General features: G+C 40.3%; 1 protein-coding gene across 2 annotated transcripts in view; it reads left to right on the plus strand.

Annotated features, from left to right (window-relative positions):
* The window catches only part of RFTN1 (raftlin, lipid raft linker 1), a 175668-nt gene that overhangs the window by 52723 nt on the left and 95025 nt on the right, over positions 1-27920 (plus strand). For both annotated transcript variants that reach the window (XM_074270108.1, XM_074270107.1), the window contains exon 3: positions 16017-16203. In XM_074270108.1, coding sequence (XP_074126209.1) covers positions 16017-16203 — 187 coding nt within the window. The remainder of the gene's footprint in view (positions 1-16016; positions 16204-27920) is intronic.

A 27920-nucleotide genomic window follows, 5' to 3' on the forward strand; every position in this document is an offset into this window, starting at 1 on the left:
TTGACTTGTGCATGAATTGGATTTAAGCGAGTTAGAACTTTGAGAAGTAGTGAGATTTCCATCCCCAGAGATTTAAGGGGGAGGGGGCAGATTTTTCTTGAAGAGAGATAGACTGCTTTGGGTGGTAGTGAGATTCCCATCACCAGATGTCTTCAGGTGGAGGCTAGCTGATCATGTCGGTCATCGAAGAGATTTTTATTCAGGCATGATTTGGGCCATATATAATGGCTGAGTTTCCTTTCAACCACAACAGCTATAATATTTTCAAGTCTGAAAAATAGTTTTTAGAGGGATTTTCTCAGAATTGTATTTTACAGAGAGAGTCATTAAGGAGACATGAAAAAATCGATTGCTAGGAGAATGGGGCACGAGAGGAATCAGATTGGCAACATAAAGTCAGGTAAAGTTGATAACTCCAGGGATGGTTGGGCCATTTGGAACTGGATTCCTCCATCAATAATAGTATTATATGGCGACAGGAATGCTAAAATTAAAGACCCGGGTTCTAGTGTCAGCTCTTCTATAGATCACAGGCAAGTTGCACATACTCTCTGAGGGTCATAGTCCACATTAGCGGAATGGGAATAATGATATTTACTTCTTATATTTTTGTGAGAAAAATCGCTTTTGTAGTAAGCAATATAAATGTGAGCTTTCTTCACTGGAAATAGAATGCCCAGGAAGAGTAATGACTTTATTCCCCATGAGATCTCCTTTCTAAACAAAATGGCAGCTGTGTACACTCCATCCTTCCTCCATTCTCGGAGGGCATTCCCCCCTTTTGGAATATCTCCCTCCCTTCAGATTCCCCCCTTGTGGAATATCTCCCTCCCTTCAGATTCCCCCCTTTTGGAATATCTCCCTCCCTTCAGATTCCCCCCTTTTGGAATAAATCCCTTCAGATTCCCCCCTTTTGGAATAAATCCCTTCAGATTCCCCCTTTTGGAATATCTCCCTCCCTTCAGATTCCCCCCTTTTGGAATATCTCCCTCCCTTCAGATTCCCCCCTTTTGGAATATCTCACTCCCTTCAAGGCCCAGGCAAGTGCCAATTTCTACAAAAAGTCTTTGCTCATGGTTAGTATCCCATCCTGGTCCTTCCCCCTCTCTTAAAAATATTTTGTGTTTATCTTGTATACCTCTTGCATTTACTTATCTGTTTACATTCTGTACCTCTCCGGAAGAATATAAGCTTCTTGGGGGCAGTAGTTGTCCCTTTTTGGTCTTTTTGCTTACCAAGTACTCCTTGATCTGAATGAGTTAATACCAGATTCAACTCATTTATAAACAGTAATAATAATAGCTGGGAGAGTTGAGGACCCGGGCATTGGGAAGTAGGAAGGGGAAAAAGTCAAACCATATTAAATCCAAACCTGTGAATGCTGCTAATGTAGTTAGTAAGCGTGTGAGGCAGAAATTGCATCTCTGGAATGTAATATAAATCACCGGATAATCGGGCCCAAGTGGCGCCAGGGGAATCAGGGGAACAGGCCGGGAGGAGCCGGTGAATGTCGATTTAATAAATAATGATAATTTTTTTAATCCAGCTCATCACAGCTGTGAGGAATTGGCTGTATGTGGCCATTTTGGGGGGGTTTCTCTATGGGCCTCAGGAGTCTGCCTTGTAATCTCACTAGGGAGAGATTCATGGAAAACAACTTTCTGAGGTCACTGGGGCTAAGAAACATTTAATGTGAAGGTTGGGAAGCTCTTTGTTTTTCCTCTACTTTGGAGCAGCCACAGTTTTAACAAGAATAAAGATTTAATACCCATCAAACAAGGTTTCAATTCTTATCGGAATGTACACTGTAAATACTGGCAAGACTGCTTTGTTCTTTCTGAGAGGGTGGTTTGTTGGCAGAGGAACCCTATGTATATGTAGGGGGAGAGGAGCCAACTTACTGAGGTCATTTTGAAGAAAAATTAACAGGAAGAGTTCGACACAGGATATTTTAAAAGGTTTTTGCCTGGGAGAATCAGGCTGTGGGTTGCCTCAGTTTCCCCATCTGTCAAATGGCCTTGATAATAGCATCTATATCCCTAGGGTTGATGTGTGGATAAAATGAGATAAAATTTGTAAAGTGCTGTATGAATGCTAGGGATGATGATGGTGATAAAATGGGCATTAAATTTCCCCATTCAGATTTTATTTTTATTTAAGGACAATTACTTGGGTGGCTCACAGCAGATATTTTGAAGTACCTGCTATCTTAGGTAAATGACCATGGACTTGATTAGATTTTGCTCTGCCTTATCACTGCAAAGGTCAGATTCCATATGATAATAAAGGTTCTGGCCCAATTTTGCAGGCAGCTGAAAGTCTCTCAACTAGGAGTAGGTGAATGTTTATTCTCTCAAATGAGATTCCCCAAGACCATTCTCCTGGGGAGTGCATTTCAGTGATTTTTCACTCCCTAAATTGAGGAATGCAATTGATAAGTCCAGCTGGAGTGTTTGTACAGTGGTTCTAACTAGGGTGGAGCCTCTGGGGCTTTATCCCAAGGAGAAAATTTTAGAGGGCTGGGCTTCTTTACCTACCTGTTCCACCCCTGGGACAGCAGTGACAGGATTCCTTATATCTTCAATTTCCAGGAAAGCCTGTGGTATTCCCAGGAGCCACATCCCAAGTAGACTTCTCCCATCCAGGTGCCAGAGTTTCTAGTTCTGGCTTTTTATGCTTGTGCTACCTTGAAGGGTAGAATCTCCTCAACAATATTCCTGCCTTTGGCTGAAGACCTCAGGTGAGGGAGAGTCCACCACTGCCCCAAGCAGGCCAGTCCATTTTGGATGACACTGGTTGTTAGAAAGTTTTTCTTGACATCAATCTTTAAAAAAAAAAAAAAAATCCTCCTTCCCTCTTCCTTTCTCTCCTGTGGGGCCGAGTAGACCATGGCAGACTCTCAAGTCTGGGACACCTATCGTCATTTAATAGCCCCATTATAAAGGGAGTCTGTCAGGAAGAATTGCCCATCTTTGCTTCTCTGCTTCCTCACTGACCCTTCTTAAGCTGTAGTTTGGGAGGTGATTTTCATCCTACTTGTACAAAAGCACATTCCTTGTCTCTTGTTCTATTCCGGACTCATTGCCCAAATCTTCTCTCTCACTGGAATAAATGGTCAGACATACTTGTGGAGCCCACCGAGACCTAGAAGAGCAAAACAGCCCCAAGGGCTGTGCTTCCATAATGTTTCGGGAAGCCTTAGGAACCCAACTGGCTTAAAACTCTGGCCCTCCAGGCTCCATATGTCTTATTCCTTGCATGTGGAGAAAATAAATCTGATACTGCTGATGACAATTTTACATGCAAATTGGTGAGCGAAACATGAAGCTGTTCCATTTGTATGCACAATATTCTATTTTCATGCACCAATTTGGGAGTTTGTGCATGGGCAAGGGTAATTGTTCATGCAAAGCTGAGAATGCAGGTGTGGAAGCCATTTTTAGAGCATAAAAAAAGAAAGAAAAAGAAAAAAGAAACCACAAATACGTGGTCTAGTTGTTCTTGGGCGTGTGGTTTTGTCAGGCTTTTGTCATGTCCCGTATAAAGGAATAATATTCATGGCATTAAAATACACTTAGGAGCTGGGAAGCTTTTTTGTTAAGTCTCATGAATAGTTCATGTGATAATGTTACTTAGCATAGTGTGTATGTCTAGGATGGCAAGTTAAGGAAGTATCACTCACTTGAATTTATCTGTGGAGCCAAGGCAAGAGAGAGGCTTTGAGCTAATGAATATTCTTTCCCTGGGGTAAGGGTTAAATGAGCCCCTGTTTATGGGTGGTATTGTGCTGGTGCTGGTGGAATCTTGTAGAACCTCTAGAATTAGTTCCAGAACCCTGCAAAAGAATTTGGTTTAACTATCCATGAAGGAAAACCCAAGTGGATGAAGGCAGGAGGTTACAATGGAAAGAGCAGTGAATTTGGAGGCAGAGAACTTAGTTCAAATCCCACTTGGATGAGGCAGTTAAATCCTTGGCCCTCAGTTTCCTTACCTGTAAATTGAAGAGTTTGGGCTACATGATTGCTAAATCTGCTTCCAGCTCAGAGCCCATGATCCTTAGTCCTTTATACAGACCATTATATGTAGTTAGGTGGATGACCTATTATAGATCATAGATTACCTCTCATTAAATAGACATTGAGTAGTACCTAAGGACAAATTTGGGGAATTTGCAGCATCCTTTTGGTAATCCCAAATTTCTCTCTGAAACAAAACCCCATATTTTTGCCTAGCAGTGACCAGTGTGGTCATTGACCATATTTCTACATACCAGCGTGGTCATGGGACTGCAGAATGCTTTTTAAATAGCTGGGAGGAACCTTAGATGTCACAGAATCCAGTCCTTGCATTAGCAGATTAGGAGCTGAGATCAGGAGAGAGTAAATGAGTTTGCTCAGGGGCACACAGCTAGGAAGTGTCCAAAGCAGAATTTCCACCCGTATCCTTCTGATTTCAAGTTGGCACTCTTGGTTGGCCATGTTGGTTTATGACCATGGGAGCACATGCCAGTTACTGGAGAATTGAAAATTAATTTCACCCACAGGGTGATGGAAAAGCACGTGGTGAGTATGAGCAGTTCCAAAACCCATTACAAAAATGGAATTTATACAAGAATGAATTAAGGAACCAGTGAAGCATGAGGATATGAAACTTGTCATAAGCTCACGCCCTAAACCTGTGAGTGTCTCATCATGGATACTGAAAGGGAAGATGATGAATAAACTTTAGAGGAATATTATTTAACCTTTCAGGGATATCAGGAAACCATTTCTACCAGTGTCTTTTTGAGGAGAAACTGTGAGTGACAAGTTCTCCAGTATTCCTATTTCTTTGATGGTGAGAATCTCAATTTTGATGGGATTTACTCCTTTCAGTAATGGGTAAGCCTTTCATGAGGTTCTTAGGATCCTAGCCTTACATCTGAAGGGAGGTTTAGAGGCCATTTCGTTTTACATTTGACACCATAAGGAAACTGAGGACCAAAGAGAGATTGAAGACCCTACCAACTGGATTTGAACTCAGAACCTCTGGCTGCAAATCCAGTGTACTTTCTACTGTACAACACTACTTCTTACATTTAGAATTCCCCTATTTCAGCGTGATTCTTATCATCTCCCTCTTTTTCTGCCATTCTACACCCTCCTTGAAGAAGTGGGAAGGAGTCACCCTTTGTGTCATTCATTTTTTGGGTTATCACCTCCTGATGGAAAGGGGTCACATTTTGATTGTGTGTTTACTGTGTCACCTGTGACTGTAGAACTCATCATACCCAAATAGCAGCTTGCTGCTGCTTTCTGTGTTGCTGAGAATTATACTCAAAGTCCAGATTGGGGAACTATGCATAAATTGAACTCCATTGGTGAGCCTTTGAGAGCCCAGGCTCACCTATGAAGCCTTAGAATAGAATTTTGGAAGTTTAAAGAGTAGAAGATAAATTTACACGCTAATTGCTATTATCTTGTCAATTTCTTCTTTTGGGCAAAAATATTCTTTTATAATTTTTTGAGATTTCTTTTTTTAAAAAATCAGTAATTTTTTTGTTTTCTTAAGCATATTTATGGCTTTTTCACATGGCACCTGAAATACTGAGGTTCTGGGGTCCATAGTTTAATTAAAAATGCTGGTAGATTTGTTCCATTTCACATGTATTTGTTTTTTCTTACCAGCTTCCCCTTCAGATGATCTGGATTAGCTTTGAAAATAGCTGTTTCTTAGGAATACTTAACAGATACAAGATAGCTGCCATAACAAGGAGGCCAAAAAGCTCAGAAACTGCTTTTAGCCAACAAACACACGATCTGCTTGCCAGCAGCAAGATCAATCAGTAGGCCTGTAGTAAGTGTATTAAGTCGGCATCTATTATTTAAGACCAAGCACTGTTTTAGAGCTGGGAAGGCAATTATAAAGAATAAAATGATCCCTACTCTCCAGGATCTTACATTCGATTTTGAATACAGAATCAACTGCAGCAAAATCCCGAGAAGGCTGACAAAATTATGTATAAACCGCTGTATTGTTTCCAAAACACCAAGAAAACATATGGAGGCACCTGACATTGGCCATCGAAACTGGCCAGGCCAGATGAGATCATTAAACATGACAGTCCTTTATCTACTTAGAACATTGGTATTAGCTTCTCAGTTCCTGTTCTGTTTTTTCCAGGAGAAGTTTTCAGTTTCTATCTGGGATTCTTAGAGCACAGATTCTGGTTGTACCCCCAGCTGGCTTTTAGGGCATCTGTGCTCTATTTTAGAGATGACACCCAGATTAAGACATAATTTAATTAAATGATTAAAAGGTAGACGGAGGTTTGAAGGATGCTTTTAGTTGGATTTTTGTATCCACCAAACACACACAGACTCATACACACACACACACACATTCATACACACACACTCATACACACACGATCCTTCTCTCCCTCTGGAAAGATAACAGAAATTATACACTTAGGTGAGATAGAAATGTTCAACAAAGGTACCTATTATGAAAGCAGACTTTCTTCTCATCCACTGCTTCAATGCCTTCTCTAATTACCCTGTTCAGTGCTCTATTTTCAATTTCTGGTACTTTTATTAAAGCTTATTAGAACTTGTCATAAAAATACATATGGGGGTCTTGCTGAACAGTCTAAATGGCTTAATTTCCATATTATTCTTACATATTCATTAGTGACTAGTCTTTGATGGAAACAGTTTATTATGCTCTTTTTTTCAAAGTCAAAAGAAAACTATTGAGAGTGTCAGTTACCATAATCAATTAAGGGAAAAAATGACATAAAATATTAATAAGTAGCCTTTCGTCTGACTCATTCTAAGCTGTTCCTTGGTTTTCTTTTGGTTAGAAGTTCTAAAGAATTAAGGTTCTTGGAATATCTCCCCTGCCTCGGCTCCCATAAAGGCTTTTAAGTTAATGAAGGATTCTGTCAAGATCCTGGGCTCACTTCGTAGCCAGTTGTTGTTTTTTTAATATTCATGTATTATCAGGTTGCTTTTCCAGACAGCATGAGCTTTAATATATCATTAAAAAGTGTTATTTTATGAATCTTGGTTATCTTTTCTCAGTGGAAGTTGACTAAAGAACTGGGGCATGATTATGACTTTGATCAGTATTCGCAGCTGATGTGCACATTCAGCACCTTTTTCTCCGCCATGGTGGAGCATGCTTTGCTAAATAATCCCCATGACTTTAGATTAATCCGACTCAGATTGGTTTGGAGGCAGAAGAATAGGGTGGTTCTGGAGTCAGAGGGCGACTTGAGTTCACATCTTAGCTCTGATCGGTTAGAAGCTGTGTGACTTTGGGCAAGCTGCTTTGTTTGCCTCAGTTTTCACAACAGTAAAATGGGGATGATAATAGTGTCTGTCTTCTAGGGTTGTTGTGAGCATCAAATGAGATATTTGTCCAGTGCTTATCACATGTCTGGCATATAGTAGGTGCTATATAAATGCTAACTATCATAATTATTTATATTATATTATTTATACATTATTATAATAGTATTCCTTTTTATTTTTATTTTATTATCATTTTAACTTTTATTATTATATTATTACTTTTAATAGTACTATTATTATATATTATATCATTTATATCATATTATTATTGGTGATCCCATTTTTCAGATGTTAAGAGCTGTATTTAGTTAGCCGTATCATGATCTAGCTATGCAAAGCCCTTGGTATCCTAAAGCATAAAAATTGGTTTTAGTATTTTCCCTTCTTTAAATAAATAATATTTAATAATAATTATTTAATAGTACGTTGGCTACTATTCAGCCACAGAGCATTTATTAAACACCTGCTGTTTCTGATGCTGGGTTAAGTACTTGGGATAGAAACACAGAAATGTCCTTGAAGAGTTTACATTCTATGTGAGGCGATGCTGTGTTGGATTTCATGGACAATTTGTCCCCAAAATCTTTGTGCTGTTTTTAAGCCCGGGAGGTGACATTTTCAGGAAGAGGCAGAATTGCGAGGGAATTAGGAAGGGCTGGTGCCTGATCTGAATTTTGAAGGAGGTTAGGAGGAAACAGAAATCCATCTCGAGCCTGAAGGACAAACTGTTCAAAACTATGGAGGTGGAAGAAGGAACTAGAAGGTGTGAGAAACTTATTGAGTTGAGCATTTATTAAAAGCCGCTGTATACCAGGCTCCATGTTGGTATTAAAAGTATAAACACCAACAAAAGTAACAATCTCTATTCTAAAAAGCTTGTTTTTTTGTATTTTTGTTGTTTTCTCAGTCAGAATGTGACTTGAGGGCAGGCAGCATTGGAGCATTTTTGCCTTTTTATTCTCCAAATTATCACAATACTCAGAACTTCACAAGAGCTTAATAAATGAGACCAGTCCTCAGTTTTGGATGCTGCTGAAATGTTAAGGGATAAGGACTCAAAGAAGACCATTTTGGTAGTTCAGCTTTATCAGTCTGGTTCTTCATGACCCCATCTGGGATTCTCTTTGACAAAAATTCTGGAGTGATTTTGCTATTTTCTTTTCCTGCTTATTTGACAGATGAGGAAACTGAGGCAGACAGGGTTAGGTGACTTGTCCAGGATCACATAGCTAACAAGTGTCTGAGGCAGATTTTAACTCAGGGAGATGTCCTCCTGACCCTGGTCTGGCGTTCTATGTGCTAATGGCTCCGAAGACCATTAAATTTGTCATTTAGGAAGTCGCTGATGAACACGAGGGCGGGGATAAGGATTGGAGGATGATGGGATGGAAGATGGAGATAGGAAGTCCTTGAGGAGAGAGTGAGCGAGGGTCTGCAGACACCCTGAGTAAGGTAGAAGGAAGGGGGAGGAGTTGCGGAGCCATTGATGGAGAAGGACCTGGAAGAGGTGGGATCCAAGGGTCCGGCTAAGCAGGGTCAGGGTTAGCCCTAAAATGAAGCAGGAACACGTTTGAGATGACAGAGAGAGAAAGGAAGATTTGTGATAATCTTGGGAATTTTTGAGGCAGAAAGGAGGGGAGTAGGGAAAGTTCACTTTAGTTAGACTGGAGAATAAAACCTTTTTAGCCATGCTTTTGTTTATATACTTAAGAATAACAACAATTCCAAACAAATGTTGATAGTATAAAATATTTGGGAATCCATCTACCAAAGAAAAGTCAGGAATTATATGAGAAAAATTACAAAACACTTGCCACAAAAATAAAATCAGATTTAAATAATTGGAAAGACATTCAGTGCTCTTGGATAGGCCGAGCGAATATAATAAAGATGACAATACTCCCCAAACTAATCTATTTATTTAGTGCTATACCAATCAGACTCCCAAGAAACTATTTTAATGACCTAGAAAAAATAACAACAAAATTCATATGGAAGAATAAAAGGTCAAGAATTGCAAGGGAACTAATGAAAAAAAACTCAGAGGAAGGTGGTCTAAGTGTACCTGATCTAAAGCTATATTATATAGCAGCAGTCACCAAAACCATTTGGTATTGGCTAAGAAATAGACCGGTAGATCAGTGGAACAGATTAGATACAAAGGACAAAAAAGGGTACATCTATAGCAATCTAATCTTTGACAAACCCAAAGATTCCAACATTAGGGATAAAAATTCATTATTCGGAAAAAACTGTTGGGAAAACTGGAAATTAGTATGGCAGAAATTAGATATGGATCCACACTTAACACCATATACCAAGATAAGATCAAAATGGGTCCATGATTTAGGCATAAAGAGGGAGATAATAAATAGATTAGAGGAACAGAGGATAATCTACCTCTCAGACTTGTGGAGGAGGAAGGAATTTATGACCAGAGGAGAACTAGAGATCATTATTGATCACAAAATAGAAGATTTTGATTACATCAAACTAAAAAGTTTCTGTACAAATAATACTAATGCAAACAAGATTAGAAGGGAAGTAACAAATTGGGAAAATATTTTTAAAAACAAAGGTTCTGACAAAGGTCTCATTTCCAAAATATATAGAGAACTGACCATAATTTATAAGAAACCAAACCATTCTCCAATTGATAAATGGTCAAAGGATATGAACAGACAATTCTCAGAGGAAGAAATTGAAACTATCCACTCACATGAAAGAGTGTTCCAAATCACTACTGATCAGAGAAATGCAAATTAAGACCACTCTGAGATACCACTACACACCTGTCAGATTGGCTAAGATGACAGGAACAAATAATGACAAATTTTGGAGGGGATGTGGGGAAATTGGGACACTAATACATTGCTGGTGGAGTTGTGAAAGAATCCGGCCATTCTGGAGAGCAATCTGGAATTATGCCCAAAAAGTTATCAAACTGTGCATACCCTTTGACCCAGCAGCGCTACTACTGGGATTATATCCCAAAGAAATACTAAAGAGCGGAAAGAGACATATATGTGCCAAAATGTTTGTGGCAGCTCTTTTTGTTGTAGCTAGAAACTGGAGGATGAATGGATGTCCATCAGTTGGAGAATGGTTGGGTAAATTGTGGTATATGAAAGTTATGGAATATTATTGCTCACTAAGAAATGACCAGCAGGAGGAATACAGAGAGGGTTGGAGAGACTTAAATCAACTGATGCTGAGTGAAATGAGCAGAACCAGAAGATCACTGTATACTTCAACAACGATACTGTATGAGGATGTATTCTGATGGAAGTGGAAATCTTCAACATAAAGAAGATCCAACTCACTTCCAGTTGATCAATGATGGACAGAGGTAGATACACCCAGAGAAGAAACACTGGGAGGGGAATGTAAATTGTTAGCACTAATATCTGTCTGCCCAGGTTGCATGTACCTTCGGATTCTAATGTTTATTGTGCAACAAGAAAATGATATTCACACACATGTATTGTACTTAGACTATATTGTAACACATGTAAAATGTATGGTATTGCCTGTCGTCGGGGGGAGGGAATAAGGGAGGGGGGGTAATTTGGAAAAATGAATACAAGGGATAATATTATAAAATATATATATATATATAATAAAAAAAATTAAAAAAAAAAAAAAAGAATAACAACAACAGTGTGGTCAAAAACTGGACATTGCTCACTAATAAAAAGCATGTCTTTTGAAAATGAGCGGATTTGCCAACAATGTAAGACAAATGCTTGGTTTTCCTGCTCTTCGAGACTTTGTGTAGCACTTTCCTTGGCATCCTGTATTTTGATTTATTACAGTTACCTGTGTTATAAATCTTAACCTTCTACTATTTAACCTTGAGGGCAAGAATGGTATTTATCTAAATCTTGTATCCTTCTCAGTGTCTAGTACAGTGCTCTGCACACTTTAAATACCCGATAAAAGTTGGTTTTATTGAGTTTATTGAACATATGAAGGTGTGACCATTTTGATGGGAGCTTAACTAAATTTTATTGAATAACGGTTGTGGATATTCCAAAGAACTCTATCTAGCCTTCCCCATTGGGTTCTTTAAGACACTTTAGATACCTGATGAAAGTTGATTTTATTGAGTTTTTGAAGATATGACCATTTTGATGGGAACTTAATTAAATTTTGTTGAATAATGGCCATGAATATTCCAGAGAACTCTGGCCTTCCCCATTGGGCTCTTTAAGTTAAGCTTCATGGTGGTTCGAGTCGTTTTAGTTGTTCTGACTGGGTTTCCTTGGCAGAGATACTAAAGTGCCTCGATTTGCTTCTCCAGCTCGCCGCATGGTTAATCCTACCTGAAGCCCACCTGGGAGGGAAGTTACATGGATAGAAAAGGGTCTCGCTCTTTTGCTGCTATGGCTGGCAAACATAATCAGGCCAGCCAGGGATCACTTTTGAGGGATTAGCTTGCACTTGTGGATGGTTGCTTGGCAGGATGCTCCGAGAAGCTGCAGGGCTGTCCTGGGGCCTTTGTAAAGTTGGGGGGAAATAGGCAATTATTGCCGACCCCGGGACTGCCTGTGTCTGGAATCTGAACTCTCAGAATCCTGGCTTTCTGAGACCGGGCAAGGTAGAGTGGACCCTCCAGACAATGAATAGTGCTAGAGTGCATTTTTGAGAAGCAAAAAGGTGGAAAAAAAAGAAAACCTGACTTTTCTCTAGGACTGTTTAGAAATTTTGAGCCCATGAATCACTGATCTCCCCCATCCCCCACCATTGTTCCAATTCTTGGCCATAGTGCTTTGTTTCTTTTTTAAAATGTATTTCCAGAGACGTTTTAGGGTTGTGTCCCCCCAAAAAGTGTCTCCTCAGCAGAAGTTTCTCAGCATTTAGATTCAAAGACTAAATTGCTGGTGGTTGAACCGCAGAGATAGAATAATATTTTTAAGCAACTCAGAATATAACCACGTCCACATAGCTCAGAAATATTTATTTTATGTCTGTTGACTGTTATACAAACATGGCAGGGGCACAAACTGGGAAATTAGGCCTCGTTTCAAATATGTGCAAATGTTGCCTCTTGGACTTTATTTTAAGCAGGAAGGCATTCTTCCTGAAAGGTCATTCGGTTCTTCACTAAAACTCATTCAGCTTTTAACTGAGCATGCTTTGCCCAGCACCGTGGAAGGCACTCGGGCTACAAAAGAAGCATTTGCCATCTAGCTGGGCAGGTGAGACAGTCTGCCTGCAGAAGGTTAGTGAAGAGGACAGTGTGTCAGAAAGCACACTATTGTGTGGGGTGGATGGGGACTGTAAAAGGCAGGAAGGGGAGAGATGAGCATGGGCACCTGTGGCGTGACTGGGCCCGATCTGTCTGTCCAGCCTCACGCTCTGTGTTCCAGCCAAGCCGGCCATCCCTCCAGACACCCAGTTTCTCATCTGTGCCTTTGCTTGGAAGGCGTTCCCTTCCCTCCCCTCAGCCTCTCCAAGCCTCCCTTCTAGACTTAGGCTCTATATGATACCCTTCCACATGTGCTCAATGACTAGTGTCTTCCCTCCAATTAGTATTGAATGGTTTTCATTTTGGGGAGTGTTTGTGTGTGTGTATAAATCGATATGTAGAAACAATATATACGTATATACCCATATATGCACATTTTCCTCCTGTAGAACGAAAAGAATACAAGCCCCCTGAGGGCAGAGACCCCTACATTCTATTTTTGCATCCTCAGTGGCTCGCACAAGGCCTGGCCCTTGAATGACCGCTGCAGCAGTCTTCTGCCCCTCGCTGGCAATAACAAGCCCCCATGACCTTCCAGGAAACTGACCGGTGTCTCAGACCCAAGAGACTCTCCTTCTGAACTGGAAATTAGATGCAGAAATGAAAATATTTCCACCAATTCCTTACACTAGCATTCACTCAAACATATATTTGTGAGATTTTATGCTGCTCTTTTTAAATCTATAGAGTCATAGGTCCTTTGTCATAGTAGACAGAGCTTGACTTAAAGTGGAAGACCCAGGTTTGAATTTCACCTCCAGTAATTCTCAGCTCAATGCCATATTAGGTCTTTCCTGACCCTCATGTGTTAGCAATTAAGTCTGTACCTTAATATACTTCCAATTACTTTGTAATTATTTGAGCATGTTATTTTCCACAGGAAAATAGAACCTCCTTGAGGACAGGTGCTGGTTTTATTTTTGTTTCTGTTGTTGTGCTCTTTGGGTTAAACACAAAAATATTATTATAATATAATGATATAATAAAGATCCAGCACATAATGTTAGTAAATGTGTGATGAATTAAGTTGAATTACTTGGCTATGGGTGTGCCCATGGCGCAAGGCTTTAAAAAATCCCCAGATTTTCATCTGGAAAAGGAGGAGAGGGCTTGCTTTCCAGGATCATCTGTGTGGGCAAAGCACCTTATAAATATCTGTTATTATGGGCCAGTGATGGCCATTCACACAACCTGTCCTTCCCCCTCAACAGTTAGTATCCCAGCATGCCCCATGCCAGCAGAAGGCCAGCAGTTGGAAGGGACTGCAGGGCAGTAAGGGGTGAGGTTGGAAGGTTAAAATGGACGGACGCGTCAGAAAACAGCAGATTCACTCTGGTTTTATTTTATTTTAGCATTAACAGGGAAACCATTTGCTCGGGTTATTTAAGGCCGTGGTCTTGGTGGCTGAACCAAGAAGCCTTGGAAGTCGAAGGCCTTCTATCATCGGTGCACCCAGGGTTTCTCCTTGTGGGAGGGAGATGCGGGGTCAGGCTTTCATTTAAGAATTTATTTGTCATTGTATCTTAATCACCACATTGGGCTGACTCCAGAAGCTCACGAGTGCCAATCTGGAGCTGTAAAGTTGCAGCCCTGACCGAGGCCCTCTCTTTGGGATTGCAAAATGTTTTTTGACCAAAAATATCGTATTTTATTGTTGCCAAGTTGCCTTGATTTTGACATCACAATATTACTCCTGTGACTTCTCCCTTCCCTCCATTCTCGCGATACCCTCTTTCCTTCGTTCTTGTGGCCACTTCCCTAGTTCAGCCCTCACTGTTCTGTGCCAGGATGATGGGATGCTTCCTATGTTTCCCCTCTCCGTTCCATCCTCCACACAATTATGGAAATATTTTCCCGTGGCCACAGGACTGATGAGGTCAAAAATGTTTAAAAATCTCTAGAATTAAGAACCCCACAAACTCCCCCATCTGGCATCTAAGATCGTTTATAATCTGTCTCATCAACCTTTCCAGGCCCACCTCTCATTATTCCCCTCCTCATTCCCGCTCACACAGAGTCTACACTCAAGACTACCAGCTCTCCCTTCTCCTGTCCCTCCCCATCCTAGTCTTTTGGGATCCTTATTTTCCCTAAGGTTTGAGTGCCCACCAGTTGGTGCCCCTTTCCATCTCAGAGACCAAATGATGTATCTTTTGATCCACAGTGTCTCTACTGGGCCTGTGTCCCAAAGAGATCTTAAAGGAGGGGTAGGGAGCCACATGTGCAAAAATGTGTGTGGCAGAAACTGGACACTGAGGATGCCCATCAGTTGGAGCATGGCTGAATAAATTATGATATACGAATGTTATGGAATATTATTGTTCTGTAAGAAACGACCAGCAGGAGGATTTCAGATTTCAGATCAGCAGGATGGAGAGACTTACAGGAACTGATGCTGAGTGAAATGAGTAGAACCAGTAACAAGATTCCTCGATGATCACTTCCTTAGGCCGGGGCTCTTCTCATTGATGTGGTGATTGAGGCCAGTTCCAATAAGTTTGGAATGGAAAGTGCCATCTGCATCCAGAGAGAGTCTGAATAGGGATCGAAGCACACGACTTTTACCTTTTTTGTTGTTGTTTGCTTTTTTCTCTCTCATGTTTTTTCCCTTTTGGTCTGATTTTTGTCAGAACAACATGAAAAATACGGAAATATGTTTAAAAGAATTGCACATATTTAATCTATATCAGATTACTTGCTAAAGGGAGGAGGTGAGGGAGGAAGGAAGAAAAATTTGGACCACAAAGTCTTACCAAACAAAAAGATCAAATCAACTTATTGATTGTATCTTCAACAGACGAGGGCAGGGGCCTTGTGTGTCCAGAGCCTGGCCCCAGCAGGCCCTTCAGTGCTGGTTATTGGAGAGGCATCAAACAAGAGAGCAGTTAATTGGTGATTCTGTGTTTTGTCCTGTGATTATTGACCACAGGGTGTAGCTGTAGACGTAGGGCTCCATCAGTCAACCAGTAAGCATTTATTAAGTGTTTGCTGTATGCCATGTACTGTGTGCTAAACATGCCTGACACACAGTGATCTTCATAGCAACCCTGCGAGGAAGGTTTGTGTTTGGTCTTAATAAGGCAATACGAAACATGTCCTTTATTAAAGACCATTTAATTTTTTAAAGATAAACAATAACAAAAGCATAAAGTGGAGTATAAGAAAAATGGTTTTATAAGTGTGATTTCATTAAAACTTGAACAGTTATTCTTTGCCACAGGAGTTTATCATGAATTTAAAAAAGAAGAATGGGAATTGGGCAGTCTGTCCGTCAGGACTCTGAAGTAGTTTGTTGAAATGCTCTCCGGTTCCCTCGTCTGTCAGCAGATGACGTCGGGAAGGCCGTTGGCAGCAGGCTGGCTTTGCCAGGAGCAAGCCCCTCGATGGCGGTGGGACTGATGGGTGTCTGTCTTTGTTCTCTCCTCCAGCGGAGCTCCCGCGGTCCTCTGCCGTCAGGCTCTCCTCCCTGCGGGACCTCCCCACGCAGCTTCAGGAGCTCTATCAGCAGGGCTTCACCCTGGCCGCCCTGCACCCCTTCGTGCAGCCCACGGACGAGCGGGAGAAGACGCCGCAGGAGCAAATCTTCCGGGCCGTGCTGATCAAGAAGACCGAGAGGTGGGTGTCCAGTGCGCCAGGGAGAGGGAGCTCACGCGGGGAAGGAGGGCCCAGGTGATTGCTGGCGGGCCAGGTCTGGGGCCCTGGGGTCCGGTCCATGTGCTTCTGACCCTAGGTCTCCAGCCCGTCGTAGAATGTCCCTAATGAAAACCCAATTCCCTGTCTGACGGCTTGGGCAGAGGCCCCCCTGCAGCCCCTTTCCTTTTGCAATTGATTGGATTAAGCTCAGCTAGGAAAAAAATATTTATTTTGAAGAGATGTCCTCCCAGAAGGAGGGAACTGGAGAAGGCTATTAATTTGAAAAAGAAAGACAGAAAAAAAATGTATTCTTTAGAATTTGCATTATTGTAACAATTCCCCCAGATTATATCAGGATATTTAAATCTCCAGAAGTTCTACAAATCAATTGAGAAAGGAATTCTTCCGTTTGATGAAGTCATTAAGCACCTACTATGTGTCAGGTATTGGGATAGAAATCAAATGAGAGAGGAATTGTTCCATTTGATGAAGATTCATTAAGCATATTATGTGTCAGGTATTGGACTAGAAATCAATTGAGAAAGGGATTCTTCCATTGATGAAGAGTCATTAAGCACCTACTATGTGTCATGTATTGGAATAGAAATCAAGTGAGAAAGGGACTGTGTATCAGATATTGGAACAGCAATCAATAGAGAGAGGAATTCTTCCATTTGATGAAGATTAATTAAGGATCTACTATGTGTCAGGTTTTGGAATAGAAAACAATTGAGAGAAGAATTTTTCCATTTGATGAAGTCATTAAGCACCTACTGTATATAAGGTATTGGGATAGAAATCAAGTGAGAAGGGGATTTCCATTTGATGAAGATTCATTAAGTGCTTACTGTGTGTCAGGCATTGGGGATAAAGAGATTTTTAAATCCTTTAATCAGAAGATCCTGGATTTTGAGGCTGGAGGGTCCTGGGACCCCAGAAGTCAAAGAATCATAGATTTAGAGAAGAGTTGGACGCTTGAGGTCACCTCAGCTAACCCATTCCATTTTATATTTAAGGAAACCCAGGTCCAGGTAATCTAAGTGATTTGACCAAGATGATGAAGCCGGGAACGGACCCTTTGAGTGTAGGAAACTGAAGTCTTGGCAAACTTAAATGGTTTGTCTGCACATCTGCAAGCAAACAACTTAGTCCTAGGGTGGGAGAAGACAGGGGAGAGAGAGGGAATACACAGGTAATGGGAACTCAGGTGAGGAGCTAATCCCTTGTGGCTTGTGATGGGAGCAGAGGAGAAATCCAGGTAAAGTGCTCTAGGAAAAGGGAAACGAGAGAGGAAGAGAAAGAGAAGGGGAAGGAAGGAGAGTCAGAGAGAGACAGACAGAGAAGGAGGAAAGGGAGGGAAGAGAACAAAAATAGGAGTTGGGGGGACAGGAAGGAGGAAGATGGAGGAGAAGATGAGACAGCAGGTGAGAGGAAGAGGAGGAAGGAGAGAGAGATCATTGACTTCTCAGGATGGTTTCAGAGCCATGTGAGTGGACTGGAGAACTAAGAGTTGGCTGTCTCCCCTGAGCAGCCATTAGGGGAACCTGACAAGAATGCAAAGAGAGCATCCTACATACTTAGTGCTCAGACACCGTTCCTTTGGGTATTGTCAGCGTGGGCTAGAAATGAAGTGAAAAGTACTGTCTAATAACGGAGAAGCCTGAGTACAGATTGTACACACACACGCACACGCGCACACACACACACACACACATACATATAAAACTTTATTTTTCCTGCTTTTCTGCAACACGGCTAAAGTAGAAATATATTTTGCATGACTCCCTGTGGATAACGGGTATCATGTTGCTTCCTTTTTCAATGAGTGGATGAAGAACTGGAGAGAGGAGAGAATTTGGAACTTAATTTTTTTTAAATAAATGTTTGAAAAAAAAAAAAAAAAGAAACGTGCTCTTTCCAACACTGAAGTCGCTATTACTGTGTTCTGGTTTAGACCTGGTAAGGATCTCCGATTTAAAAAATTAAAAATCCTTGACCCAAAAGAGGCAGGAGAGTTGACCAAATGACTTTTTTGGAGTTCCTTCTCATAGCTTTCTAATTGCTTGAGATACAGACTCAGAGAGACAGACAGAGAGAAAATCCTGTGGCTTTATGTAAGCTGATTGTTTGAGGACTTCCCTTTGAAAACGAGAAGGAATCCAAATTTTTATAGGTTACCCCCAAGCCTAATAGGAACTGACTAGGGCCTTTTATCTGCTAGTTATGATGTAGGTCACAATAGAGAGATATTTGTATGGTAATGAAAAGTACTAATACATTCTTTCCGTCTAAATGTGAAAAACATATGTTTTATATCATGAAATGATAAAAAAAAAAAAAAACATTAAAAAAACCCACCACCAAAAAATTAAATAGATTCCCAAAGGCACACTTGAATTTTTCTTTATCAGTTGGGAGTATATCTAGTTAAAAAAAACAACAACAAAACCCAGCTCAATTCAAAAACAAGAGAAGTCTTCTTTTGCGATTAATCCTTAGTAGGCATAATTAAAATCATATTTTTGGTGAAATCTGCCAAAAGCCTGATGACTAATGCTTCTCGGTCTATATACTTTCTTCTGAGAGCTAAATGATTTCACTTAAGTGAAATCATTTAGCTCTCAAATAGGAAGTCAGTGACTGGTCAGAGCATTTGCTGAGTAGCTGCAGCTAATGAGAGGTTATGTTTTGTGATAGATAAACCCTGATTTATGACCAGGCCAGCTGCAAGTTCGTTAGCAAGCTCACCCGGCTCAGGACTTTAAAGAGCAATAATAAGAAATATCTTGGTAAAACTTAAGATAATTAAAACAGTGTGGTTTGTAAGAATATGTAGTCCATCTCTCTTGTATTTTAGAGTTTAGGAAACTGAGGCTTTGGGAACTTGTTTTGGTTGAGATCACATTGATAGGAATCATCGGAGATGGGGTTCTCTGATGATTCAGTACTGTTACTGCCTCTTTGAAAATTAGAACCGAGTAGCCTTGTCCCACATGTACAAGTAGCTCCTAACTGGCCAACGTTTCCTCTGAGACTGGGTCAGCCCTCCCAAAAGTGGGTTCCTTCTTCCAGCAAAAATACACGTGCTTCTTTTAGTAGTAAGAAGCTATAGACAAATGTATGTATCCATCAATCGGCTGATGATGAGGATGGAATGGAATATTCAAAGGCCAGCAGGACATTGAGGGAGCAGGGATGCATTTGGAGTCAGAGACCTGAGTTCCGATCCTGACTCTGACACTTTTTACCCGTGTGATTCTCAGTTTGCTCATCTGTAAAATGAATGAGTTGAACCCAACAGCTTCAGCGGTAGCATCCAGTCCCAGTCTGTGATCTCGGGACAGCAGAACTTGGCTCAGGTACATGACCACTGCTGGCTCCAGGTGACTGCTAAGAAATAGTCCCTTTTGGGGGAGATTATTCCACTCTCAGCTGATGTGCCAAATGGTTTTCTTTGACTTTCTTTGTTTGGATATTTTGCTGTAATGGGAAGGAAAGTACTATTGACTGGCAAGGGGGAAGCTTGTCGGGGAATGGATATGCAAAAACCCCCCAAACCTAGATGTGTTAAAAAAAAAAAAAAAAAAAAAAAAAAAGACTGGTCAATTGACCAGTTTTCCTAAAATTAACTTTTTCGGATCCCTTGATGATGCAGGAATCTTTCACCAGGCTCTCAGGGAGGTTATGGATTTGATCAGAGCTCAGACTTTGAGCAAAGCGAGGTGGGATGCCCTGCATTGTTGGATAGAAAGTGTTAATTTTCAACAATTCACTGAATTGTAACTGAAACCGAGTCTAGTTGTGGTTTCTGCCCCATTCCAGGCTGAGAGGCTTAGAATTACATACGAGCTGGGTCTTATTCATCTCCTAAGCCCAATGTTTTGGAACAGTAGTCTCAGCATTTAGAAGAAGCCCCACATTTCAGGGGTCCGAGGTCCCCAAATAGCATCATGTAGTGATGGGAATATGTGGGTGGGACCTGGCTAGGGAGCCAGCCTTGCCAAGACCATGCACAAAAGCAAAGGGAAAGGACCCTAGAATCTTATTTCTAGAGCTGGACCGGACCTCATAAAACCTTTTTTTTTTTTTTGCCAGCGTGGAAACCAATCTCCAATGAGGTTAACTAATTTGGCCAAGATACTCTTGGGTAGCATACATTTATTTAAAAAAAATTTCAATGCAAATACCACAGTGGCCGTCAGCCAGCTGGACCCAGTTGGTCACTCCATTAGAGATTGACTGTCGGCTGGAGACCTGAGTCTCCTGCTTCCGCCGTAGGTCAGCAAGCTCTCCTCCAAAGATTCACAGGCCCCACATTGTTGCGGATGGCCTCTCCCTTGGTGGCACTTCATGGCAGATAATGCAGTGATCGACGTGGAATTAAAAGCAGGGCTGTCTTCCGGATTACAAATAAGTCTGGCAGCGAGAAGACCCCAGGGAGAGAACTCTCTTCCACTATATTGCTGTGTGCTTTGGCTGGGAGGTTAGATCCTGTGATATTCTCCTTTATTTCAATTCTAAATCTAATCTAAGGAGAAAACACACTGTAACCCCATCTTTAAAAAGTGTGGATATCTACCCCTTTGCAGAGATCCATCAGAGGAGTTCAGGGCACATAGTTTTAGATTTCTTTTTTTATGTATTGATCAGTTTTGTTGATTTTAAAAAACTCTTTGTTAGGTTAAAAAAACACAAGATATTAATAAAAAATTATTTTTTAAAAATGTGATAAAATAGAACAGAATTCAAGATAAGCCGGTTTCCATAGGACCACGTAGCTACCTTACTAGCATACCAGAAAAACCTTACATACATCGTGTGCCTTACCTGATGTTCTGTGCCTTCATAATGTGCTTATTACCACCACAATATCAATTGCTATTATCCCTTCTACATTATGGAGGTTAGGGGTGCAGTGCCCTCGCAATCTGGAAAGTCCAGCTAACCCCTTTTTAGCTCTTCCGTCCTACCGGGGAGAAGTCTGAATTATTAGGGTGTTAAATATAGAATTTGTTGATAGTATACAATACTCTACCTATATTTTATACATTTCTGAGTTTCTAAACTTCTGTCACCTGCTGGCATTCACATATTGTTTGTGGCTTTCACAAAACTCCCCCCAACTTCCCATTTAATTTCTTACTATTGAATATAGTGAAACTGTGATGGGAAAAGTCATGATGTGAAAGGTATACTTGAATTTCTGTTCCTCTTGACTTACATAGGTAAGGCCCTCATCCCCGCCAACATAGATCATGGGGAGACTCCTAAAAGGTTCCTTTCCCCTCTCCTGGTCATCCTTCACCCAAATGCCAAGTTGATTTTCCCGCAGCAGAAATCTGATTGTGTCCCTTCCCTACTCAACAGACTTTACTGTCTCCTTATTGCTTCCAAGATACATATTCTCTCCTTTTGCTTGCTATTTAAAACCCTTCATAACTGGTCCCCGATCTCCTTTTCCAGGATTATTACATCTTACATTATCATTACCATTTTGTATTGAGTCCACAAAGATCAAGGTGATACTTCTTGTTCCAATCTGGCTCAGTTTTGGGACAGCCTGGCTTCCAATTTAGAGTCCCTTTTCCCCATTCCTTGACTTATTAAACCCTCACTCCAGTGCCCCAGAGCCAAAGTTTAAATTAAATGTCTGTCCCAGAGTCAAACTTTAAATTGCAGCTCATATCTGGGGTTTCCCCAAAAAGGAGAGGTTAAAAGATTCTTTATTATACAGTACAAATCAGGTTTGGGAAGAGTAACTTATTCCAATGCACAGAAAAAAAGATTCTACTCAAGAGACTCACAGTAAGCATTAACAGAATAATTTAAAACAAGATTCAGTAACTGTGATTGTGGTTGATTGGGAGACTGACCCTTCAACCTCATTGGAACATAAAACGGTTTTCAGGATTGCTCATTAAGTATTTCACCTGGGCTCTGCACTGTCCAAACAACTTCAGGTACCCGTTGGCACATAAAATGCTCAGTCTTGGACTGGTTTTCTTGTGGATGGCCGCCTCTCCTTGGCAGGCATTCAGCTCTGACCCAGGATCGTTAGCCCTCTTGAACTCATCTCCAAGCTTGAATGTGTCCACCTCAGGACAGACACTTTTTCATTTAAAATCAGGAAAGAACAGACACAAAAGAGAAAAAGTCCTTTGCGGACCAGACTTAAAAGTCATTTAACTGAGAGTCCCTGTAGGAGCCTCCCCCTCCACACGGTTGCCGTGTTTTTGAGGTGGAGAAAAGCTAGTGCTTCTCCATCCTTTGCCCCTGAAGAGGCTCAGGAAGACAACCAGGGTCAGAATCCATTTTTCTTTTAATTAGCACAGTATTCTGTCCCTTGCCATTGTCAGATAGTGAGAAAAGGCACTCAGGTCATACTAAAATGTCAAATGCTTTCAGCACAGAATCATGGCGGGTACCAAACTCCCACTGGAACCTGGAAAAGTAATTGAGTATTCTTCCTATATCCATTGATTCATATATCCATGTTCTCTCCCTTGGCTAAACTGTAAGCTTCTGAGGACAGACCCTACTTTTGATTTTGTATTTATATCCTGAAAACTGTTCTATGTTTCATTGAGATTTAAGTAGCTTCGCATAAAAAAGGTATTTAGTAAATACTCCTTGATCGATTATTATGCAGTTATGTGCAAATTGGGACAGGTGTATTATGATTATCTGTGTGGATGTCTTACCTGTGCTTGTAATTTAACAGATTAATCTTGGTGCTGATTTTTCAGATGAAAGGAAATCACGAGGGGCTTGAATTTAGGCAAAAAAAAAAAAAAAAAAAAAAAAAAAAAAAACCCTCACACATCTCGAGATCTTTTAGCAGCACATTTAATTTGGCATTTGGAAAGGGCAGAATTGAGAAAGTAAGAAATTGAATTTTGAGGGATCCTTTGAAAAACTGTCGTTGAGAGCGTCCTCTTTAAGCTGTTCTCTGTCTTTTCGTGTCTAATTTTAACAATTACTTGGTCTCTTCTGAGAATTGTAGGCTTTCCAAGAAGAGGTTTCATAATTAAACAAAATACACAGGGGCTGCCGGGCCCTACCAGGCTATGGCCTAGAATTGCTCCTGCGGGGAGGCTGGGGCTCAGCCCGGGACTGTGCTGATTAGGTGGATCACACTTGGGGGAGAAAAATAGCACTGGGGTTTACAGTGATTGGCATGTGTTAGTGTACTGGGGAGATTAACAGCAGCTTCTCCTAGCAGATTTCCATTGGCAAAGAGCAGAAAAAACTAACTAGAGACGTCGAAGTCAGTGGTTGTAGACGGAGGAATTTTTCCCCTCTGTGGTCTTCTCCCCCTTTCTCTATGGCAGCCTCCTTCTGACTTTTACCCACCTGATTTTTAAATATTTGTTTTTCCCCCAGTCTCCTTGGCTTTGGGCATGTGGTGGTAGCTCCTTGTTCTCCACCACGGAGCTGTCCAGCATCTCCCATCAGGTCTCCTCAGTGCCAGTTCATCCAGCTTAATTTATTCCTTCCAGTTTTTCCTGTTTCCCTCTGGTGTGACACCCTTTGCTAGTGTGTTGAAATTTCAGAATTCGCTGTTAATTACTGTGTTTGCACTTCTTAGTCTAATGTGCCAGAACGAAGCCACGTTCTCCCAGGTTAAGTGAGTTTTTCCAACCTGCGCCCCACCCCCAAGTGAGGCTCCCAGTTAATCCTGTTCTGTGTGAAGCTCATTCTTTCGCCTAATGGACAGGACCAGATAGGTACAAATTGTGTGCGTGAGTCCTAAGTCTCTTCAAGTCATTACAATTGTCTGGGATTTCTTATCTACTGCCTGGAGTTTCTCTTTATTTTCAGGGAAAGAATTGGGACAGAGAAACGGGGACACACATTTGGGGGTAACTCATCAGAATAGAATATTGTGGGTCAACGGTTTTGCTCAAGCAGCTTTCCTAATATATTATTTTCTTTTTCTCTCTTCTTCTGTTTTAAATGTAATTCAGGAACTAAGGTTGCTTTATTCCAGGTTTTACCTCCTCCACTGCCAAACAGCTATAATTCCAGCTGGAGAAAATAGTTTTCTGACAGAAGGATCTATAATGACGAAAGCTTGTTGTGGCTCATTGGACTGGTTTACCCTTAAATGCATTTTATATTTGCCTCCAAGTGTAAATTCAATTCAGCAAATATTTATTGAGTGTTTGCTATGTGTTAAGTACTGTGAAGGATATGGAGAAAAATTAGACACCTTCCCTGATCTCATTAAGTTTAGGATTGTAGATTCAAGTCCATCTCCCTCCCCTCATTTTTCACAGGAGAGACATTCAGGCCACTGGAACTTCAGTGACTTGCTGAATGTCACACATTTAGGAAGAGGCAGACAAAAGACATTGCGGGGCAGGTGGAAAGACTCTGGGTCTTTAGGGTATACTAGGGAGTCAAATAATGGTATTTGAGGGGTGAGGAACAATGGGGAGAGATGACATCTGAGTTAGATTTTATGGGGGCAGCAGTTGCAGAGGCAGAGCAGAAATGGGGTGGGAGAGGGAAGCCATTAGAATATGGTTAAAATGGGAGAACTTAAGGAATGATTTGGCAAAAGTAAGAGTAAAGAATTTGGCTGGGATATAGGGGAATATGGTGGGGGTGGGGGGAGAGAGACAGACAGAAAGACAGATAGACACCAAATCATCACGGTCTGTCATGTCTCATCCCAAGGACTCTCTAAGGGATTACTTGCTTACTTTCGTTAGAATGACTACCTCCTTAATTTGTCTGAATTATCTTCTGGCTGAATGATCTCTAACAAAACTCTGAAAGCTGGACACATTTTACAAAGAATGACTAAATACTGCATACTGCAAGTATGATTTAGTTTTGTGAATAATCTCATGAACTCATTCATGAGTCATAGCCTTGACTTCAAAGATAAGAAAAAATGAATCACTTGTATTTTATAGTTTTATAATGCAATTTTATGATTTTTATAACATTAGCTTCCAAGAGTCTAAAAAACCCACATTATTTAAGCCTTAAATTGATAGGAACAATCTTTGTGATGTCTCTGTGTTGATTTTTTTGCCTAATACTTATGGAATATATTTCCTTTAGAATGGAGGAAACATTTTTAATCCACACCCTTTCTGCTGCAGTGGCTGCTACCCTCTCTCCTTAATTACTTTGTATTTACTTTATATTTATATGCATTTTGTTTTTCCAAATACATGCAAAGATAGTTTTTAACATTCACCTTTGCAAAATCTTGTTCCAATTTTTTCTCCCTCTTCCCCTTTTTCCTTAGATAGCAAGAAATATGGGTTAAATATGTGCCTCAGTATATTTATATATGCGTTTGCTGTCTGCCTTGTTTGAATGTTAGCTCCCTGAGAACGAATGTTCTTTGTATGTGTAACCCTGATGTCTAGCACAATACCTGACATGCTGTTGTCCAACCGTTTTCAATCATGTCCGACTCTTTTTAGGGGTTTTCTTGGCAAAGATATTGGAGTGGTTGGCCATTTCTTTCTCTGCTCATTTTACAGATGAGGAAACTGAGGCAGACAGGATTAAATGATTTGCCCAACTAGTAAGTATTTGAGGACAGATCTTAGTGCTCTATCCATAGTTCCACCTAGTTGCCTCCTGGCACAGGTGGAGATTAATAAAAACTGCTCATTTGGAAGTGATCTTAGAGAATTTTAGGGCCAGAAGAGATTTTGGAGCATCAAATCCAGACCTCCCCTTCCTCCCTGGGGTTTCAAACTCAGGCTAGAAATGGATCACTTCTACCCCATATCTACTTAGAAAACACAAATTAATATCATCTATGTTGTATTGTAGTTTTATTTAGTTAGTTCAACACTTTCCAGTTACGTTTTAATCTGATCCAAGCCCACTGGAGAGCTTTGCTAGAAACTTAACTGTCCCTATGTGTTTGACAACCAGATGTAGGGAGGGAAATAAGGGACAGGAAGCTCCCTCCATTGATACAGATGGAAAGCTGTCCCTGACAGCCTTAGAGGGTTTCCAGTATGGATCAGAGACAGGATTTTAACGTAGGTCATCTTGCTATCAAGAGCAGTCCCTCTGCTGCGCCATGTGACTTCAGTGGCTGGAATATGCAAAGACAAGTAGACATGAAATGAGGAAAAATATCATAAAGGCAAAGGGGAGACTCTGAATTTGAATTTTTAAAAATGGTAGAGGGAATTTTATTGAGGGAAAAACTGAGAAATTGTGAGCACTGACCACTACGCTGGTGAGAGAGGCTGAACGAACGTGGTTCTTCCTATTCATGGTCCATTTTCTCCAACGGCTGCTATTATTCCTGCTTAGCAAGTTAGAATGCAGAGGTTTCTATAATCACAAAACTCCATACCCAGCAGGCACATAATTGAGTTGTAGCTGAAATGGAAATGAATGATATTCGTCATCAGACGAATTAGAGACAAATTAGAGATGACCATGAGGAATATAGATTTCAAAGGGGTAAAATGATTTTTCTAAGATCATCCAAAGAGCAAATAGGGGAGTTGGAGATTTGAACACAAGTATTCCAGTTTCAAACCCATTGTTCTTTTCACTATGGCTTTCTGGATGTCATTACTGTAGCCCATGAGTTGAATTCATCATCTATCTGTTTTGTAGTTTATAAAAGTGTAGGATTCAGTCTACAAACTGTAGGATACCAATCTTGGGATAATTCTTCAAATTATGGCCCTGGAACTTTTTAGCAACTCAGAATATCTCTAAATCAAAAAAAAAAAAAAACAAACATTAAATGATTTGAGTAAAAATCAATGAATTTTGTTTACAAGTGACAAAGAAACCCTAGAAAGTCAGAAATTCAAAATAAGTAGAAATTATGAAAATAAAAAAGAACTGCAAACATGTATTGATTTGATAAAAAGATAAGTAGATAAAAAATTAGCTAGCTTGATTAAAAAAAAAGCCAAATCATTTAAGTACAAAAATGAAAAAAAGTACTATTCTATTGGGGGTTGTTGGAAAGTGAGAGTGTAGCATTCATTTTGAGAGTTGGGTTTTGGTAGTTTGTTTTGTATCCTTCATGTTCTTTGAATGATTTAATCAAAAGTTCTTAATCTGGGATCCATGAATTTTTTTTTTTGGTATTTTGATAACTGTATTTCAGCATAATTGGTTCCTTTTGTGATCCTATGTGTTTATTTTATTCATTCAAAAACATTATTCTGAAAAAAAAGATCTATAGATTTTACAAGACTTCCCAAAGGATCTCTGATCCTCCCAAATTTAAGAAATACTGATTTAGATGGAGAAGTTTTGTTGCACTGGAAATGACACTGAATTCATAGTCTGTATTTGAATCTAACCTCTGCCATTTACTAACATGAACAAAGAGGCTCAGTTTCTTTATCTGAAAAATGAAAAGGAATTGGATTTAGTGGTCTGCAGGTTTCTTTCAGCTTTAAATCTATTATCTTAAGATACTTGTTCTTGTCTTAAAGGATTTTTAAAAATTTGCTCTGTATATAGGGAATGCCTTTATTTTTTTAATACATTTTATTCCCCCAATTACATGTTAAGAGAAAATTTTAACCTTTTTTAAGTCTTGAGTTCCAAATTCTATCCCTCCTCCCTTCCTTTTCCCCCCTCTTGAAATACTATGCAAATAGAAGTTTTACACATACAATTATTTAAAACATTTTATATAAAAAGACTCAGATAAAAGAAAAAGAGTGAAAGAAAGTCAAAAA

Source organism: Sminthopsis crassicaudata, chromosome 5 (genome assembly GCF_048593235.1).
Source record: "Sminthopsis crassicaudata isolate SCR6 chromosome 5, ASM4859323v1, whole genome shotgun sequence".
In the NCBI taxonomy this organism is placed as follows: domain Eukaryota; kingdom Metazoa; phylum Chordata; class Mammalia; order Dasyuromorphia; family Dasyuridae; genus Sminthopsis; species Sminthopsis crassicaudata.